The sequence below is a fragment of the Suricata suricatta genome, chromosome 8, assembly GCF_006229205.1.
Source record: "Suricata suricatta isolate VVHF042 chromosome 8, meerkat_22Aug2017_6uvM2_HiC, whole genome shotgun sequence".
NCBI lineage: Eukaryota > Metazoa > Chordata > Mammalia > Carnivora > Herpestidae > Suricata > Suricata suricatta.
The window spans coordinates 88,492,030-88,513,855 of NC_043707.1; the positions used below are offsets into that span (position 1 = coordinate 88,492,030).

Consider the following 21,826-nt stretch of genomic DNA (forward strand, 5'->3'; position numbering starts at 1 on the left):
CCTCAGAGGGTGTCTAAGCTCAGAAGTTGATCCAGAATGTCAGAGCTGGAATGGACTCCAAATCATCATGCAGAATCCTCTCATTTTATAGATAAGGACACTGAGGTCAGAAGAAGGTAGTACAGGGAAGAGGGTCTACAACAATGCAAAAAAAGCAGAATGGTGGGTGGGGAAGAGCACAGACATTGGAACCAGGTAGATCTCAGTCAAATTACTTAACTGCTCTCAGCCTCATTTATTTTAAAATGGAAAAAATAATACCATCTTTAAGAGGAGCCAGTGATTATCAAATGAAATGCTTTATGAAAAGCCCTGGGCACAGCTGGCTCGGAGGGTCATTTGGAAGTCATCTTCACACGCACTCTTCCCCATCTGCACACGAAGTTGTTGCATGTGCTCTGGTGCACGTCTGTTGTGGGGCAAGTGATCAGAGAGCCATTATTCCCCTAGCTTTCCGCCCAGCCCCTAAGACCATAAGGCCCGGGTCAACTGCAACCCAAACCCCAAGTGTGAAGCTTATTGCCAACAGCCCCCTGCGTTGTAAATACGACAGCAGGGAGCTGGAGAGACAGGAATTGCAAGAGTTAAGAGTAAAACAAAACTTGGCTGATGTTTTGGTCTCTGAGGCCCCAGTGGCAGTCAGCCAACTTGTGTTGTGGCCAAAGGGAACTTGAAAATGAAGGAATGGGAAGCATCTTAAAGGGAGAACTCATTTTGTTTTCACCCTGGGCGAAGGGTTTTCCTTGTGTGGCTGAAGGCACTTCTCTCTCAGACAAATGATGGGATTTCTTGACATAAAATACCTGCCAGCAAGCAAATGTAAAAATGAAACAACAACCCAAAAAAAGGTTAGATGAGCAATTACTACGTGCCAGGCTCTAAGCTAAGCACTTCATATGTGTCAGCTCATTCATTGCTCATAATGAATCTCTGAAATAAGCATTTTTATTGTAATATTGATTTTAAAACTGAAAACAGAGGCACAGAGAAGTAAATGAGTCAAGACTGCACAGCTAGCTAGTGAAAGGGTCAGGATTTGACCCAAGTGGTCTAGCTTGAGAGGCTGCTTGCTGCCCCATTAATGCTACTCTACTGCTACCTAATCTGATAGAATGAGGGGAGCATGAAGAGCAGAGACCACAGAAGAGGAACACAGAAAGCAGCGGCACAGTGCAAACCACACAAGAGAACACAAGAAGAAACAAGGAAAGGAGAGAGGAGAGGAGGCAGTGTCACAGTGCAAAATCGCACACCGTGCAGAAAAGGACACAGCGGAGGCTCCCAGAGTAGGACAGCCCTGGAGGCTGTGTTGCTAAATGAGTTCACTGAAGTCAGTAAAGGCTCTTAACAATACATTGCCAGTCAAAAAGGCATGATGGTGACAAAGAGGTCCCGTGTGAAGTCTTTGGCTGCTCTTAACAATGGACAAGAGCCTCACCAGCCCAGCTGCCCCAGACAGGCCCGCAGTGGTGGCTGGCAGTCACTAAACACAGTGGTTCAGAGATTATAGGATTGGGATCCGGTGCTCCATGCTTCTCTGCCACTTCCTCTTTGGGCACGTAAACTTGGGCCTCATTTTCTTTATTTATCAAATGGGACTAAGAATAATCTTCATAGGGTTATAGTGAGAGATAAATGGTATGCCGTTGTATGCAGCCCCTCTCACTCAGAGTCTGGCATAGTCTTCTATTATACCTAGTAATAATAATGACTGACTACTACTCCCCTCAGGTGACCGTGGCCCACTTCTCTGAGCCAATTTTTCCCTCAGAGAATCTACAGAGTCATGTATTTTTGCACGCTTTGGGTACATGTGCCTTACATAGAAAGTTCATCTATATTGTTGTTTTCCCTGCTTTGACAAAAGAACTTGGGAAGGAAACTAGAAACACAAGGTACAGGTAAGAAGGCAATACCTAAGGGCTGTACTTGTATTTACTGCAAAATAAATTGTATAAATGCTCTATTTTGAGTTTATAAATAAACTTGGAGAGGATCGCATATTTTTACACGTTTCTAAAATACACATTTTGTTATAGTTATTGAGGACTGAGCAACTGTTGGTAATATTACAATCAAAAGCAGTGTTAAGCCTTAACTACAATGAAGCCACTAATATTGAACCACACAGTCAAAATGACTTTATTTCTCATATTAAACAAAGGTCAGCTGATGATTTAATTGCCTCTCAAATGCCATAAAATAAAAATTCTATAACTTAAACGAGGAAATGTCCTCAATAGATTGTTAAGCAAGAAGAGGAAATAGATTTCTCAGTCTAGCATGGGAAAAATGCATTAAGTGCTCAAGAGAGAATTGCAAGTTTCTCTGAAGTATCCAACACAGTTTATTAAAGTTTGCTTTAGCATACAACGCCATAAAAACCTATAAAGAGCGAGAAACTGAAAGCCAATTGCATTAAAAACAATCCAAACAAAGGCATTCTGGATAACAGTTTTGTCATTTCTATAATTAACTACTCATGTTCTTTATTAGCCAGAAATTTATATATGAGATATTACAGATGCTTGATAGTATTATAGGAACTAGATGGGCGTCTCCTCAAATTTAGTACTTGTATGGTGAGAAGAAATAGGTAAGCATACTGTCACAGCATTATCTATTGCAAACTTTCGATTGTTGTGGTGCAGATGATGCCACCTTTTTGTCCTTACCTGGGAATATCTCATCTAATTTCTCAAAGGTAAAATTTGAGAGACAATATATAGCAGTTCACAACACAAGTTTGGGAGTCAGAGAGATCAGTGTACAAGTCCTAAATATTTGGGCAAGTCATAAACTCTCTGATTCTCCGTTTTCTCATTGATATAATGAAGATAATGACCACACTAATAACCTCATAAAATTATTGCAAATAAGACAAATGCCTATGGAAAATTTAAGAACACGTTCCAGCACATAGAAGGAGCTCAAGAAACGGTAGCTGTTTTTATGTCCATAAATCTGAACCCTCCTTGAACATTTCTGCCTCCTGGGAAGAAAAGTAGTTACACTTACTTGTTAAGAGAACTTACGGCATGAGGCAACTGACTGGCTCATCGGCTGAGTGTCCAACTTCGGCTCAGGTGATGATCTCATGGTTCGTGAGTTCCCACACCACTTTGGGCTCACTGCTGTCAGCGCAGAGCCCACTTTAGATCTTCTATCCCCCCTCTCTCTCTGTCCCTCCCCCACTCATGCTCTCTCTCTCTCAAAAGTAAATAAACCTTCAAAAAAGAGAAATTATGGCACATTTCAGGGCGAATGTTATTCTTAGTATATCTTATTACACAATATCCAGAGATCTAGGGTTGGTCTGGGGCAGCCATGTTTGGGTAAGTTCCAGGGCAGCTACCTATTAGTCAAGTCTACCTGGAGAATAGGAAGAACCAAACTCAATTATGAGCAATTCCAGTTGAAGAAGTGACTCAGAGGTAATGACCCTAAAGAGTAATACCTCTCACCAATCAGCTGGGAAAATCAAGAGCTTACCATGAACAGGTATTTGTATGACATATGCACCTGTAACATCAAAATTTAAAAAGCATATTTCCACAGGCTTTGGTATGGAAAATGGCCTCTAGGTCAAGGATGAATAAAAAAGACTAGAAAAGTGGGGCACCTGGGTGGCTCAGTTGGTTAAGCATCTGACTTTGGCTTAGGTCATGATCTTACAGTTTGTGGGTTCGAGCCCCACATTGGGCTCTGTGCTGACAGCTTGGAGACTGGAGCCTGCTTTGGATTCTGTGTCTCCCTTTCTCTCTGCCCCTCCCCCCTCACATGCACTCACTCTCTCTCAAAAGTAAATAAACATTAAAAATATGGGGGGTGGGGGGGGCAGACTGCAAAACTAATGAAGAGGAAGAAATATCCTTGAGGGCCACAATTCAGCCAGAACAGGTGCTTATAGTGCACAGTGGGTGTAGCAGTGGACTCTTTAAAGGGCTTCAAGAGCGAGGGAAGCACTCTACTTTCAGAAAGTTTTCTAAAAGATTCCTCCTTCAGAAAAACAGCATAACGACATAGCAGTTGTCACACTGGGATTTGGTTGACATTCACGTAGGAGACAGAGCAGTAAAATCAGGAGCTTCTAAGGAATCTGGGAGAGTCAAGGATGGATGGTATCCAAATTATGAGTGGCTAGCCCCAGAAACTACTTAGATACCAGGTCAAAAATGAATTAAGCTGGCAGGAGTCAGGGCGCACAGATGTATAACAGTTCTAGGCAAGTAACCAAGAACACAGTCAACAGACATTTTTGGAGCACCATGTAACAAGTTCTGGGAAAGCTCACTGAATCCAACATGTACAAGCATGGAGTGTGTGTAATACTAACAGTGACAACAGTAATGATAATAATAATAACAGGAGCTGTGATCAACTGAACGCAAAGGTCATACAGTAGTCTCCTCTCATCCCTGGGAAATACCTCCCAAAACCCCCAGTGGATGCCTGAAACTATAGATAGTACCGGAGAAACCTAAAATTATGATTTTTCATATGCATGCATACCTACGATAAACTTTATAAAGTAGGCACAGTAAGAGATTGGTAATAAAAAGAGAACAATTATAAGAATCTACTATGATAAAAGCTATGTGAATATGGTAGCTCTCTCTCAAAATATCTTATTGTACAATATTCACCCTTCTTGTGATGATGTGATATCATCACATGCCTGTGTGATGAGATGAAGGGAGGTGAATGACATAGGCATTGTGATGTGGTGTTAGGCTACTACTGACCTTCTGAAGGTCAGAAGACAGATCATCTGTTGACTGACCATGTGTAACTAAACCACCAAAAGTAGACCCGCAGAAAAGGGGGAACTACCATATATTAAAAGCAAAGTGGCATGTGATACTTGCAACAATTCTGACTTACTCTCATCAGGTTAGGTCCCATATTTAATTTTTTTTATGTTTTTTATTTATTTTTGAGAGGCAGAGAGAGAGCGCGCGCGAGCAGGGGAGGGTCAGAAAGAGAGGGAGACACAGAATCTGAAGCAGACTCCAGGCTCTGAGCTAGCTGTCAGCACAGAGCCCGACGCGGGGCTCAAACCCATAAACCGTGAGATCATGACCTGAGCCGAAGCCGGACGCTTAACCGACTGAGCCACCCAGGCGCCATATTTAAAAAGTTCTTTGAGAATCTTATTCAGTGCTCCCTTTATAGCACTTTGCTCATTTATAATCATTTATTTATCTGTATTAATTTAGCGTCTTTGTCACTATTCTCTAAGGGTCCACAAGACCTATGTTCATGTTTACTTACCATATGCACCTAGCACCTTGTAAATTTGTGATAGATTAAAAAGCTAAGAAAGAAAGAAAGAAAGAAAGAAAGAAAGAAAGAAAGAAAGAAAGAAAGAAAGAAACTAACACAACCTGAAACTCAAACAGCCAGTAAGTTATAGAGGCAGGACTTGAACCCAGGTCTGTTTTAACTTCTAAGCCTGAGAACCTATCTGCTATATCATATAAGTAATTGGAAAAGAAAAACAGAGTCCTTAGTATAAAGAAGATTAGAACAGGAACAAGTCCCACCTACAGGAAGCTTCAAATATTTTCCTTTGGATTATAAATACATTTCAGAGCATAGACAGTTTGACCCCTAAAAGTAGGAAGAGGGAGCTCCAGAGCTGGAAGCGCGCACAGGTAAGCCTGGTTATGAGAGACAGTAGGAATCGCTTTCAATGGAATTTAGTGAGGACACAGAGGTTTTAATAGAAAAATTTGTGGAGAAAAATGGAACACGGAGAGGTTAACCTCTGTCAACAGCAAGATATCTTAAGTACTTCTATCTTTTCGATCTCGCTTAGAGGGAAAGAGCTTCAGTGATGAAAGCCAACCTAATAAACGAGCTGATTCAGTATCAAAATGACTATTAAGTAATTGAAGTGCTTCAAAGCCATTTAAAAACAAGTACATGAGAAAAAAAGCACATGATATATTCTAAGATCTTCATCTTCTTTACCTGTCAACATGCCTCTGAAAAAAATCTAACATCAAAACTATTTGGGTTAGAAAAAGTTTATTCAATAGCTGAATTAAACCATCACCTGAGCCCTCAGACCTCAGCAGTGACAGTGCTGAGAGGCTTAGGGGAAGGATACAATCCCTTTCAATCTCTTAGCTTTCCAGACAATTAACATAACAATTAAATAAAGTCAGAGTACATATTACTCAAACACAGATTCAAGACAATCTCCTCTCAAAACAACATTAAAAAAAAAAAAAATACCAGAAGGCCATCTGTAGCTATTCAAATCCATCCAACATCCAAAGTAATTGTTTAAAGATGCAAATGGCAATATGACCTTCTCCTGAAACCCCTCCAGTGGCTTTCCACTGCCTCCCAATCAATTCCAGATCCATCTCCATTGCTCATATAGCCCTGCTTGATCTGAATCTTGCCTTCCTTCTCTCCAGTTTCCTTCCCCTCCCTTCACTGGTCTCCAGCTACATTAACTTTTCTTTTGTTCCTTGAGTTTTACCAAATTCCAGGCAGTTTTTTACCCTAGCAATTCTCACTCCTGAAATATGCTGCTCCCAGATTTTTACGGTTCACATCGTGAAGAAGGGTCAGCTTACCTGCCTTCCCTGACCACCTAAAGCAGCTTTCACCACAACTCCCCACTCTTCCACATGATTCCGTCTTTTTTTTTTTTCAGTGATTTTACCAGCATCTGAAATTATCTTGTTTATTCATTTGGTTTGTGAGTCTTGTTTCCTCATGGTTGGATGCAATCACCAGAGAGCAAGAACTCTGTGTTTTTCTCACTTGTACCTCACACCTAGAACCATGGCTAACTCACAGCATTTCATTGCCACTAAAAAACTTCCTCTGTATCTTAGCCAAATTCACCAAGGTAGCAACAAACTCTATTCTTCAATCTGCCAATGTGAAGTGTGGGTTGCCACAAAGATAGAAGATACCACGTAACTCAAGAGAAGAAATCCAGATTACATAATTTGATCTGGCAATTAGATCACACGGATTAGACCTTGCTGAGATCATATACAGAACTATATTTGGTTTTGTAACTAGGCCAAGATATATTTTATTCAAAGACACTTTATAATGCATTTTAAATTGTCCCACTGCATATTCATTATTAGAAACAATATTTTTACCCAGTTCCACAAAATTCTATGTCACTTTTCCCATTCAAATAAATGATTCATCAAATGAGGAAAGGTGTACATTCCTAGTATCCAGGAATGAAGAAAAGCATTTGTATGTGGGAAGGGTGGAAGTTACTGGGAGAAGAGGTAACTGCAACAGGGATACAACCAGAAAGCCTTGGAGTAGGAGCTCTGTATGTTAAAACTGGTTTGCACCTTCAAACTTATTTAACCTAATGCACATTTGAAAACAATGTCCAAGATACTCAACATAACAACAGCCTTAATATTACTTTATATATACATGTAAATTTACTGCTTTTAAAAGTACTTTCACATTTATTTTTTGCTTTGATATTTACAACGAAGTGAGAAAGGGCAGGGATGCTCATTTGCCATTCCACAGATGGGAAAATAGAGGAGATGGTGATTTGCCCAAAATGCACAGCCATGACTTTCAAAGAGGACATTAAAAAATCAATTCCTACCCACCTGGCCTTGTCCTCATAGCTAATAAAAAATTGTGCCAGGAGATGTTAAATTTTTGAATTAAAATCAATTTCTCTTTCTACTACTTTGCTTTTTCTCCTCGACGTTAAATGGCTTGTCCAAAGTCACTCAGTTGGCTGGAGCAGTGTCTGGACTAGAACCTAATGCAGAACTCCTACCACCTCACAGAGCTATCTTATTAAATGAAAATGAAGAATTCCTGACACACCATGTGACTCATTGATATTGGCCATTGTAGCTCAATATACAAATCAAGCCCCAGCTAACATTCTAAATGTCTGACAATAGGGAAATCGTAACATAAATTGTGATGCAATGGAATATTCGACAACTGGTAAAAACGATGCTTCTGGAGACTATTTCATGGGGATGATAATGAGAGCTAACATGTCTTGACTGGGCATTTTTTCTGTGCCAAATACTGTTCTTTATGCATATTATATATCACATGTATAGGATATATTTTAAAAATAATAATAACTATGTATACTATATTAAATTCATCTAATCTTTCTGATAGCGTTTTCAGATAGGGATTATCTCATCCAGAAGAAGAAACCGAAGCACAAACGAGCTAAATGATTTGCCTAAACTTACACAGCTGGCAAGTGTACAGAGGTCAAGGTCTGCAGCTGAGAAGTTTGCTTCCAGATTCTACACTCTTAACAAATGCACACATTGCCTAGGACAGTCGTTATAATCTAATGTCAAATGTAAAAGCCGCATGTGTCTGTGTGTACATATATACATATGTATGCATACACATGTACAGATCAAATTGGGTTCTATGACATAAATATTTGTTTTGCCTATAAAGCTATTAAGAGCTAACATTCATTGAGTGCTTATTTAATAAGCCAGGTAAATGCCAAGTGAAGTCCATACATTATCTTATTTAATTTCCCAACAGTTTTATGCGGAAGGTGTTATTTCACCCTCTTGACTGCTAATATCACTGAGGCTTGAAAAGCCTCAGATTGTCCCCAAAGTCCATGTTCTACACTCAACAAATTGTTAGCAGTGGTTAGTAATTGCATGATAATGAGATAATTGGTGATTTCAATTTCTTGTTATTTTCCTATTTTCTGAGTTTTCTACAATGAAACCTGGTCTCTCTTACAATGAGAACAAAACAAGTAAAGCAGTCAGGCGGACTGTGTGAAATACTCGATCAACTGCATGCTCCTGAACCAGAGTGTGGCTCTCAGCCAGAGTGACCCTATGCAGCAGACGGGTGCTCTGGGGAGAGGAGAGGGTGCACCGTCCTGGGGGCTACCTGGCATCCAGGAACCCTACTGAAGCCTTCGATGCTCCCAACACTGTAACATTTCATACACCTTTACTACAGACCAAATTCTCTTCCTAATGTTTTGCATATATTAACTCCTATAATTCTCATGATAACCGTATATTGGGTGGCTTGCATATTCCCCCCCAAAATGTGATCCTTCAATAGCATTCATTCATTCACTGAATTTTTACTGAGCACTTACACATACCAAATTGAGAATACAAAATTGAATGAGACACGGTCCTTGCTTTGGCAGAGTCCTTGGTTCTTGAGGGAGGAGCAAACAAGGTAGGTATATGAACAGAAAATAGCAGCTAAGATTTACTGAGAATTAATTCAGGACTGCAGCATCAAACCCTACCTGCCAGCCTGATCTATGGATTTTATTTTATTTTATTTTTATTTTTTAAATGTTTTTAATGTTTATTGATTTTTGAGAGACAGAGAGACAGTGTGAGGAGGGGAGAGACAGAGGGAGAGGGAGACACAGAATCTAAACCAGGCTCCAGGCTCTGAGCTGTCAGCACAGAGCCTGATGTGGGGCCCGAACCCACAAACCACGAAATCATGACCTGAGCCTAAGTCTGCTGCTTAACCCACTGAGCCACCCAGGTGCCCCTGATCTATGGATTTTAGACTTGTAATGCCAGTCTCCACAATCGAGTGAACCAGTAACTCAAAAATATCTCTTTCTCCCTCTCTGTTTCTGTCTCTTTCTCTGTCCCTCTCCCTCATCCTTTCCCTTTCTCCTTCCCTTTCTCCTTCTGTCTCTCTCTCTCACTCTCCCTCTCTCTTAATCTATTGGTTCTATATCTCTGGAGAACTTGCTGTGATAAGTGCCCTTTCTGGTTTAATCCTTATAGCACATGATTAAATTACCCATGAGAACGTTAACTGTTATTATCACTTCCGTTTTCTAGATGAGGAAGCAGATTCATTAGCTTCCCAAGGTCACATACATGCGGTTTAACCTAGGTCATTCTGAGTCTAAAGCCAATGCTCTTAAACTTTCTGATATGTGGCTTTGCAGGGCAAGAACTGAGAGCTCAGGGAGCACCTCACTCTCAATGTGGGGGATGTGGGGTGGCTTCATTGAAGAGGGGCCTTTCTGTTTGACCTTGAGTGATCAGAACAGACTGACCATGCAGAAAAGGGAAAGAAGAGCATATACAAGGGAAAGAGAAGGACACGGAGCCCCTGTGTCTGGCTGGCACAGTGGGATGTGAGCAGATAAGGCAGCCTCTGTATGAAAGTGTTACACAGCACACTAGGGCATTTGCACTTCAGCTTAGAAGCATGGGAATAATCAAAGGCAAAGGGGTAAAGTGATGTCTTTGATGGCTGTGAGGAGCATGGATTGGAAGCACCAAAGTCTGATCAGGGGTGATAGCAGAGGATAAAAGAGAGAGCCAAGATCTTTTAGGAATGAGCATCTACAGCTCTAAAGGACCTACTGCAGTGAGGCAAGCAGGAAGGAGAAATAAGGAGTGACTCCAAACACTGACTGGGCTCGGCTACCTGGTAGACACAGTTCTTTGAATTGGAGCAACAAGGAGGCTAAGAAAAACTTGGTGATTAGAGTCTATGGTACAGGAGTAGGGTCTTGCCTGTAATAGGGCTTACAGACCATTTTCTACCACTGCTACCATACATAGTGCTGTGAGCAATTTTTCACATGTTATTTTTCAGCAATACATGTAAAGGTTGGCTGCACAGAGAGACCACCTGCATTCCAGCTTTAGTCATTGTTTTTCAACTTTGGGAAATGGTCCAAGGGAAGGGAAGGGAAGGGAAAGCAACGTGATATCTTCTCCTGTGCCAATTCCAAACAACTGGCCAGAGGTGGCCTGGAATATGTTGAGATAGATGCTGACACCAGAGAAAAAGATGGATGACATTGACTGTGATGCCTTCCTGGTCAAGAAAGGGGAAGTGCAGCCCATGGACACCGAGAATCAAAGATGATAGAATATGCTAGTAATGAACGGTATGGTGAAGAGAGGAGAGAAATCGGTAGGCCTATCTGCAAAAGACAGTGCAGCAACAATCTCCTTGAGGAGTAAAACAGCAAGCAGGAATGCCTAGCCACTGAGTGTGAAGAAACCCGCATGTGATAATCAAGCAGAGAGAGAATGATCTGAGAAAATAACTGGCATATGCACCACACTTCTTCAGATGTTTTCATATTCATTATCTCATTTGATCTTCACAAGGACCCTACAAGGTAGGGAGCCCGCATTATTCCTACCTTACAAATGGGGATGCAGAGGCCAAAGCAGTTCCAGAACTCACTCAAGGTCATAGAACTAGTCAGGAGATCCAGCCCCTTCCAGTCCTGGTTCTTCCCTCTACACAGCGCTGACTCATTGACATCAGACGCATGAGACACGGAAGCACAGGAGAGAGCTATAAATGGCCACATTGTGTGTGTGCTTAGCAGAGCAGTGGACCCTAGGGACACATTCATTTGTGTGTCTTTGGGCAGTCACCCAACCAGTCTCAGCACCTTTGAACGTGAAAGACACCATGGGTTCCCAGACTTTGTCTATTCACATTTTGGGAATCATTACTAAAACAAACAAACAAACAAAAAACCCCACCCATCCACACACAGAAAACCTTTGATTTGAACTCTTACAGAGAGAATAAAAATCCTTGGGTAAGTCATTTGGTTTTGGTTTCCTCAACTGCAGAATGAGGTAGGACTAGATTCTAGATTGGTTAATCTTCAACGGCAGCACACACCATCATGTTTGGCCTGATATGGCCAAGGCTTTCACAGAATGTCAGTGAACACCGAACTGTCCTTCTCCAGGAGAAAGGGCTTTTGTTCATAGTGGGAGCCAGGCTTTTTGATAAAGCATTGTGTAGAAGGTAAGCTGTGAAAGTTTAGAGTCCACTGGCTGGTTGATATCACATTTCCCTCCTCGTCATAAAATTCTGGGAAACCAGGGAGTGTCACTGAAAGGAGCCCACTGGGATAAAACGCTTCTGTGTTAGGTGACCTTCCTCCAGCTGATGGCTGATCTGAATGACGGGAACTTGCTAATAAAATTACTTTGCTTAATACTAAGCAAAGGAGGCTTTTAAATAAAATACTGTGTCCAATCTAGTCAGTCTGTTGTTTGCTTGTCAGTCAGAGAGCAGGGCCAAACAATTTCCGGTATGAGCAGGTAAGAGTCAAGCGTAGTAAATAAATGCTGGCTCTGCCACTTGAGCCAGTCACTTAATGTCACTGGGCTCTATTTTCTTCCTATTTGAAATAAAGGTAGTAATACCTATATCTTCCTACCATACAGGGATGATGTGAGAATAAAAAGCATACATACATCAGTGTGTAAAAACATTGCACTGAACTCTAAGTCTGAGGGTAGAGACCACAGCTGCCTGCCCCCCCTTCCCCCCGTCATAGTCATAGTGCCATATTCGTAGAATACCTGAAACTAAGAAAAAAGCTCCTGATTTATCTGTTGAATAAAAGAAGCATTTGGGGAAGTTTGAAGTGTATGCAAATGTCACATAATCTTAATGACAATGTTTTAAGTGAGCACAATATTTTACTCATTATGTTTGTTAAAGATATGTACCATAAGTCACTCTGCCTGGTTCTCTTTAAAACTCCTAAAATACTAGTCTTGATTAAGAGGAATTGATATGAACAAAAAATTAAAACGAAGGTCTTTTGTGTATTGTCACACATATCTGAACTGATAATGTGATTCTGATTCCAGAGTCACCCTTGTCATGGGGCCATTTCTTTTGTGTGGAAATATTCAAGCCTAAAGTTGGAGCTGAACACTCGGCTCTAACTCTGGGCTTGGAACCATGAGCTACGATAAGAGCAAGATATTCATCTGTTTACTTTGATTTGTAGAAAGAATGAGTTCAAGAAGCACCACAAAAGCAGTAGCAGAATGCCAGGCTTCTGAACTCCCCACCTGTCACTAGACACATGGGTAACACAGGCTCGTGGTGACTAATGCAAAAGGAAGCAGGCTTTCCTACCACTGAAGATTCACAAGTGTCTACTTGTGTATTACTTTAAAGTCCCTCTCTTGAACATCCCCCTCCCTATTCTTGCTGTTCTGCCCATATTCTGAGGCCTTTGTACGTGTTCCTCCTCCTGCCGCTTTGGATTGTTCCTCCAAATAATTACATGGCTGCTCACTCCTTCTGCTCCTTCAAATCTGTGTTTATACGGCTTCTCAGTGAGGCTGTCCATTACCTTATTTACAATGGGAACCCTATCTACCCCACTTCTTCCACTACTTCTCCATCCCCTTTCTCCACTCCATTCTTCTCCAAAGTTTATCCCCATCAAATGTACTCTGTGTTTCATTTTATTTCCCATCTCTCCTGCACTCAACAGGAAGCTCCACATAGGCAGGACTTTGTATCTATTGTTCACTATTGAACCTCTAGCATGCGGAACAGGGCCAAACACCATTTCTGATGAACACACAGACCGCAGTTCTATGTTAGGGATGCATAAGGGCCGCATAACTACTTTTGTCTTCCAATACTGCAAAGGTCCAAAACCAACTTATGGAATACATGCAAGGAGAAGTATCCAGCAAAAGGCAGAAAGTAAGACACTGGAATTACTTTGGTGTTGGGGGCATGTATATTTTGAGATGGGAGGAAAAGGGGTCAATCATTCAACTTAAATCTTGGAGAGAGTAAGATGGAGAATCCAAACCATTCAATGAATGCCAGAGATTCTTAGAGCCAGAAGTTCTAGAGGTAGGCAGATCAATTCCCTCATTTTGTTTGCAAGTAAACAGAACCCTGGGAAGCTACAGCAACCTTTTCAAGACACACAGCCAAGCAGTCACAACACTTAAGTCTCAAACCTATGTCTGACTTCTGGGTCCATGTACTTTCTACAAAAAAAAAAAAAAAAAAAAAAAATCCAAACTGCACAAATTCAACAAACCTACTGAGTTTCCAAGACTAATGAATCCTCCGATCAGGAATAATTTGGCATTTGAAAAACCTCATATACCACCACACATTGCCACTGCTTGCACAAATATGTCATACAACATTGCACTCATTTATATTCATTTATTTGTTTAAAAATACTTTGCCAAATTCCAAGTCAAACTCTAGCTCCAGGAGCCAGTATTTTCAGATTTGGTCATGAACCAGAGAAAAGCAAAGACTGCCCAGGAAGAGAAAGATGGGCTGGAAGGATGAGAGAAAAGAAGAAAAGAGAGGCAGAAATAAATGAGAGCAGAAGGGAGAGAGAGAAGGAAAAATCTGTACAGCATATTGACAACACTGTTCCTGGGAATTTCTGGGAATTTCTTTGGATGGCTGTGCTATAACTTATCTCTTTGCATTATAAAATCTTTTCTCTGGAGCCAATCACCAAAATCATTCAAACTCATACATATATTTTCAAATGAACTATTTCTTTTCTTCTGCTTCTCAAAATATATTATCTGTATCTCATAATATCCCACTCCAAATACATTGTTTTTTCTTATTTCATGTTTATTCTCCAGCAAGAAAACAAATTTGCGTGTTTATTTTTCTTATATCCACTACAATGCCCCAAATAATACCTTACAATGTACCATACGAAGTCACCGGAGTCATTTATGTCTGGTTTTACTCACTTACCCAATAAATAAACACACTAAGTGTCCATTGTGTGTCAAGAATGAAGGATAAGGAGGTGAATATGATAGACCAGATTCCTGCCCTTGTGGAGCTTAGCTCTCACTGAGAAATTCAGCCCATACACCATTAAATAACCATGAATCATAAATACATCTGAGGAGAAAGGGTAGATGAGGATGTCCTCAGTGACCCACGTTGAGGGTTTGAGAGCTTGGGATGACAGTAGAGTAGAGAAGGCCTCCTGAGAAGGTGGCAGTTTTGCTAGGATCCCAAGAAAATCAGTCACTCCATGAACTGACAAAATAGTGTTCTAGGCAGAGCAAAAGCCCTGGGGCAGGAAAGCATTTGTTCTAAATACTCTGAGAGTGGCAGTAAGGCATTCAATGAGCTTGGAGAGGCACAGCAGGTCAGAGTGTACGGCAGCTGCCTGTACGCAATGAATTTTAACAGAAATGAGAAGAGAGAGGGTTTTTTTTAAACAAGGAAGTCACATGATAAAAGATATTTAAATAAAGATTCTAAATATGTTCATGACATTCTGTGGATACAGTTAAATGGCATATATGCTCCAAGAAAGGGGACTGACCCCTCTCCAAGTCTACAGCTCTGTCCCCAGGAGCCCACTCCCTCTAAGCAACCCATCCTGTGCCCGCAGAAATACTTGGTAGTCAGTAAAGACACCAGTTAGATACCCAACACCTCTGCCATACACCCCACTTCTCCTTAAGGGGATCCTGCCCTTCCCGAACTTTCCATCTCCTGTCTATCTCTGATCTCCCCCGTATTCAGTTCACTACCCCTCAGGGACTTTTTCAGACACATGAGACCAAATCTGTTATAATCCCTTAAACATTTTCACCCTTTCAACTCCTGTACCATCATCTCAGTACATTCTCTCTCCCTTATTAACTCCATTTGTGAGTTTACATGATGAAAGTAATCACAGTTTAACAGCAGTATAAATAAATACACTGAATTGAGAAAAGGTAAACCACAAGTATGGAAGTAAGATTGAACATAATTGAAAATCTAGTGTCATGTCTCTAAAACTTCTGAAAATATACCTAAAAACTACCTTCACATTTTCTTTCCATCTCATTGTCCTCTAATTAGACCTTCCTTTTTACAAAAATCAACATTTAAAATTGAAAACACATTTAATTCCATTGCTCTCTTCTGGCTACTTACTGTAGTAACGGTGCTGTTCTTCACACACTTCAGTGCAAATATTTAGTATTTCTTTTTGTTATTTTTTATTTTTTATTTTTTTAACGTTTTATTTATTTTTGATACAGAGAGAGACAGAGCATGAGAGGGGGAGGGGCAGAGAGAGAAGGAGACACAGAACCGGAAACAGGCTCCAGGCTCTGAGCTAGCTGTCAGCACAGAGCCTGACACAGGGCTCGAACCCACAAACGTGAGATCTGACCTGAGCCGAAATCAGAGGCTTAACTGACTGAGCCACCCAGGCGCCCCAATATTTAGTATTTCAACTGGATAATGGGTTACTAGCCTTTGAAGGACTAGTGTGGGACTAGTATATATAATCATATATATATCACTATTCCTATGAGAAAACTTGTTTCAAGTGAGCAATTCATAAACAAACTTTCAGGAACATAAACATTGTGAGCTGGTGACTTTCTGCAATTCGTTTATTTGAAACATGGATAATGTATGTGTCAAACCCAAAAGAAAGATTTATCCAGAGTCTTCTAGAATGGTTTACCTGAGGTAATTTTTTTTAAACTGCATATTCTTTGTAGAGATTTAAAGTTGATCCCTAGAATTGTATGGGAACTTATGCATGTAAGAAGGCTCTTTCTCACAGAGCCTTGAGGAAGGAGAGAAATTACATAAATGATAACACGTATTAGAATCTCATATGCATGCTTAAGATTTTTAAAAATAACTTCACTATTTCTGGGAAGCTAGGAGCATTCCCTTTAAAACTTCTTAGCTAACTAGAAAATGAATAGTTCCAGCTTGAAAATGCTTTGTTCCTTTTTGATCACATCAAAGAATTTTCCAAATAAATAAAACTCTATTTCTAGATGGGGCAAAAACATCTTTAAGGTTCTTTGCAACAACAACAGCTCAATTAATCTAGAATTGTTCAAAATTGTCTAACAATAATTTTGGAGATAAAAAGCAATAATGAAGAATTAAAAGGCATGGGCTTGTGAGTATTCATATTTAAAAGAAAGAGAGACAGAATATTTCACAAAAGAAATCAAGTCCTAGTTTTCAATTAGGTTAAGATGCCTATCTTGATATAAACTTAAAAACGGTTCCTATTAAGATGTTGTCAGGAGTCAAAAATATGAGCTTCGTTGTTAAATGAACTTGGGTCCAGAAAATTCTCATCTCCATTTATGATAATTCAGAAAAAACGTGTCATTATATCTTCTGAGGTAAATATGCTCATGGCAAACCAGCCAGGTGATGATGCTGGTTCACTGTTTTTCCTCTAAAATTCAAGAAGGTAATATATACATGACATAATAAAGGACTCTAATTCATTTTATACCATCTATTAGAACCTGAATTGATTAAAAAAAAAACAACAAGACCTTGGGTTCAAATTCCATTCTGCCTCGAAATATTATTATATTATTTTTTATTTTTGCAATTTAGAAAAAGGACACCAAAACTACTGCATGCAGAATACACTTATTCACAGATTATTGTGAATAGTAAATATAATAAAATGTATTAAATCAATTATACCCAGCCAGTCCTTAACAATATGCTTTTTAATCTTAAAAATTGATATATAGGATGAAAGCATTAGTTCCCAAAAACTTATCCTTCCAGTACAGAACCTAAGAGCCTGACCAAGGAACTAACAAATACTTTTGGTGCAGTTCTTCAAGACAAGGGACAACTTCGCTGGCTTCCCTACAAGTAAACAGACATCCTAAGAAACCCTGACTTAGTTTCACTTATCTTGGAAAGGGTAGCTAAAATGGCATTTTCAAACTTTAATAATAATATGTGAAAACAACAGAATCCTTGAAGAGCTGCCCAAATCACATAGTAAGCTTAACCCATGCATGTGCCTTTAAGCATATAACTCCCTTTGCTCACCCTCCTTCCCTTCACATTCATACCACGTAAGGCTCCATACCATGTGGCATACTTTAGGAAAGACACAACTCAATACCAACCACTGCCAAAAAATATAGACTGCAGGAATCAATGAATCAAATATAAAATTAGAATGCCTGTTTTTAAATAAAAATATTTGAAAGGAATCATGGGGCCACAAATTAGTGGTAACATGTTGGAGGTTCCTGCAGAATTATTTCACTACCTTGAGTGATATCAGTATCACTGGGGAGGTAGTAATGTTCCTCCTTTATGACCAGAATTTCAAATATGCGTTGGATGAATGGAGCTCATATCTTTTTCCATCAAAACAAGAACGCAAAACTAAACTATGCGCCATTCTGAAGACTATTTGTTTGCTCCTGTTTTACACAAAGTAGAGAAGTGGCTTTGAAAAGTTGCCACGGCCATGGTTTTCCTGAGCAGCAGACTAACAGACTTTGGTAAATATAGAAATATATATATATATATATATATATATACAGTGTAAATGTAGGCTCTCTCCATTTCTTAATAATGTACATGTGTTGACAACTACATGTGTATGTAAAACAGTGTGTGTGTGTGTGTGTGTGTGTGTGTGTGTGTGTGTGTGTGAGAGAGAGAGAGAGAGAGAGAGAGAGAGAGAGAGAGAGATGTACAAGTAGAAGAGAGACATCATTTTAACTATCTTAATGTTGGGGGACACATTCTCAGAACCCACTGATGTTTCAGCAGAGGGCTTCCATGACAGAATGTTAGGGTGACTTTTACGGGGTTCCTTATCTTTCTAAGGTTATTGTGATAGATGGAACAGGCTAACTTCCTCTATTGGTGAATTAAGTGGATAAAATAACTGCGATGCCACATCTTCAGAATAAGAGCTATTTGGAGGCGAAATTCTGGGATGCAATATCAGAAACATGCATATATTGCCACAAAGACTAGCAACTAAGTGGAAAGCTATTGCTAGGCAAATTGATTTCTGGTTAAGATTCCTACTGCCTTTCTAAGGTTAGGAACCATTAAGATAATAAGTCTTGAAAAGCATTTAAGTAGGAACTGCAGGTAGATACAGATTTTTAGTTGCAGGTAAATTTTGAAGCCAATGGGAACACTTGTCCATTTTCTTTTGCAGGGATCTGATGGAAGGCAACTGCATCCGTAGTGTCACCTCTAATTCAAAACCGTGCTAAGAGAACATCCTTCATTAGATAAATCTGGCAAACCTAGAGCAACAGTGCTAATTCAGCTCCTACACATGTCTTTGTTACAGTTCTCATCTCAGTTTAGGCAGCTCAGATAAGCTTATCATAGGGCTCTGAACTGACATTCTGGGATGGCACAATAGATAATATTTCCAGGAGAGTCATTAATGAGCATCAATAAATGCGACTTCCTTCAAAAAGGATGCCTGAACTCCATAGTTTGCAAAGCAAGAAGTAAAAATGAATGATCTTCCACTCCCCTGTGTAAGATTCAAACCTAATCAGAATGTATGCAGATTTCTTTTTAAGAGATACTACCACTGAAATTTAGCTGGAGAAATACAGTGCCTCTGTAGACAAGATTTTTTTTTTTCTGAAGAGGGTAATCCACCTGAGTTTAAATTGAAAAGTGTATCAGTAATATACTTTCTGTTTGTCTTGCCTCATTATTCAAAGATTAAATTCATTTGGAATTAGTGAAAATGGCTTAATCCTAGAGCATTAGTAATCTCAGTTTATTTAGACCTGTATTTCAAAGAACTAGCCTGAAAGTCCTTTGCAAAAAGACCAGGCTCCATAATAAAACAACAGCCAATCTCTCTTTTAAGGCTATTTTCTAAAATCTGTGGGCCATGACTGTAGAATTCTTCACTCCCCCAAATTACATTAACAATTTTTGACATGATGACAGAGAGAGTGAAAAGAATTCATTTCTGCCAATTAAGTGCAGGCTACACCACTGCTTTTTGAAACCATCCTCCTCTTACTCCATTTCGGTAAATTTCTAAGGAATATTTAAAATCTGTAGGACAGACCTTGGCTTTAAGAGGTGGCCTCTCTGCCATTTTCATGGCTGATTTGAGACCCATTATGCACTTGATTCTGCATTGTGAAATCCAGGCTGGGGACAAATTTCTGCCTGTCATCTTAGGAAAGGCCAGGAGTTTTGCACCATCCTGTAGTGTGAAAACAAAATCAAAGCCGGGGTAGGGCTGCCTGCTTTTTTCTTCAGCTTGCTTGCTTCTTTGAGGCAACCTTGGCTGTCACTTATCTTGGGTAATTTAGCAGAATAAAATATAGTTTAAACAACATCTCCCTAGGGAAAGTTCCTTCTTATGCTCAATATTGAATGCAAAAAGGTAATCAGTAAGTAATCATTTGGAGCTTGGCTAAGAATAATTGCATGGGAATGCATTTAGGAAGCACAACATTCTTTTTCTAACCTGATAAGACCCTGAACCCGAGTCTAAGAGGCCCAGATATTTTCTTCATATTGCTCATTCTGTTGAAATGACATCCCCATATAACTATAGTCCATGGACCAAATTTGCTGCACCTATTACCCCAACAATAAGATGTAAATTGCAGAGATAAAATATCTTACAAAAATTAAGAAATTTTTTTAAATAGTTCACTGAAAATGAAAGTATGGATAACTCAGTCAATGACCTCTCCTATCTAATGTCAATTTCAGAAAACAAGTTTCCATTGTAAATGTTTAATCAGTATAGTCCCAGGAACGCTGAGCAGAAAACCTTATCTTCTCTCCCAACTTATTTGCTCTGCAAGCTCTTTCTTAGCTCTATCTCAGCTCCCTGGAAGCACTTTAGGCTTTTTGTTGTTCCCCCCCCCCCCCCTCTCAAAAGAGCTGGAAGCTCCGTAGGTTCTGAGCTAAACAGAAGCCCTGTGGTTTGATTCCATTAGTCTGAGCCCTGGTCCGCTGCAAGCAAACTGCAGCATTTCTGCTTGCAAATCCTGGCAACCAGGTTCTAGAGCAGCCACAGACACAGGCTGCACACATTCTTCAACGCTGTTCTGCCCAAACCGTGCCTGAAGCTAGTCAACCACAGTAGAAAGCATCCTACCTTCCATCATGGTGGCAGAATTGCATTCCTTAATTTCCAAGGAGTCTGAAAAAATACAGGAGGATACGATTCCAGGTCCCAGCCGAGTCCTCACGACGCTGCTGCCGAGAGGTCTGCTCCGTCCACTGCTGAAGCCAAATGAGACAAGTGTTAACCCCAAAGATAGGCCATGGATGCTGCTGGTGCTGCTTCACCTACAGGCTCCCAGGAAGATGCTGCGAGAGAAAGGGAGAGGAACGGCAAGCCGGCCGAGCTGCACCGCCTGCGCTGCCTCGGCCAATCCCTTCAGCTCTGGACCGCGTCACATGGTAGCCAGCCTGCATCTCCTGACACAATACCCCGGGAGAGCACACAGAACCTATTTTCCGTCCCTATTCCCCTCCACCCCCACCCCTCCTGCTTGTCACCCAACGCGCAGCCCCTTCCCCACCTGGTGACGCACTTTCCCGCCCCTCCTCTTCGTCTTCTTGAGCCTATTGCAGCGGCTAGGTACCTGAGATTAATTATCAGACGCTGCCACCTTAACTGGGGACTCGGGCATGAAAGGAGCACCTAAGTGGCTCTCTGCGGAGGGGATTTTTTTTTTTTTTAAAACTTCTTAATGATTCCCTGCAGCCTGAGGTCTTAGCCACACACTTTTAAGCTTCCATTACCGTCTCCTTTTGCCCTGAAGGAATTCCACATTTCAAATGTTAATGTCTGTGGCCTCCACACACGTCCGTGAGTCAGTCTCTCTCTCTCTCTCTCTCTCTCTCTCTCTGGCCCCCCCCTCTCTTTCAAGAGAGAAAAATCAATCCGGTGACGTCACATTATAAGCAATTATCCCCAAAAGGATGATGCAGAAGAAATTTCATCCCAGCTGCCTTCAACAGAGCCAGGGAATTAATCGCGCATGACATGCCCAAGGGCTGGGAACTGTCACTAAAACAAAGAGACAAAAGAACCCACCCGAGCAGGGCTCTGGAATCAAACTGGCAACGCTTGAGATCATTTCTGGGGCGGGAGGCGGGAGAGAGGGCAGCCGGCTGGGCGGCCGGGCCCGCGCCGGACGGAAGGCAGCTGTGCACGCCGCTCGCTCCGGGGGCAACCTGGGCGCGCCGCCGGCCG

At 40.7% G+C, this 21,826-nt stretch overlaps 1 protein-coding gene across 1 annotated transcript in view; it reads right to left on the reverse strand.

Moving 5' to 3' along the window:
- Positions 1-21,826, reverse strand: part of SGIP1 (SH3 domain GRB2 like endophilin interacting protein 1) — a 208,349-nt gene that overhangs the window by 179,725 nt on the left and 6,798 nt on the right. The window contains exon 2 of the mRNA XM_029948816.1: positions 20,720-20,847. Coding sequence (XP_029804676.1) covers positions 20,720-20,729 — 10 coding nt within the window. The 5' untranslated portion in view covers positions 20,730-20,847. The remainder of the gene's footprint in view (positions 1-20,719; positions 20,848-21,826) is intronic.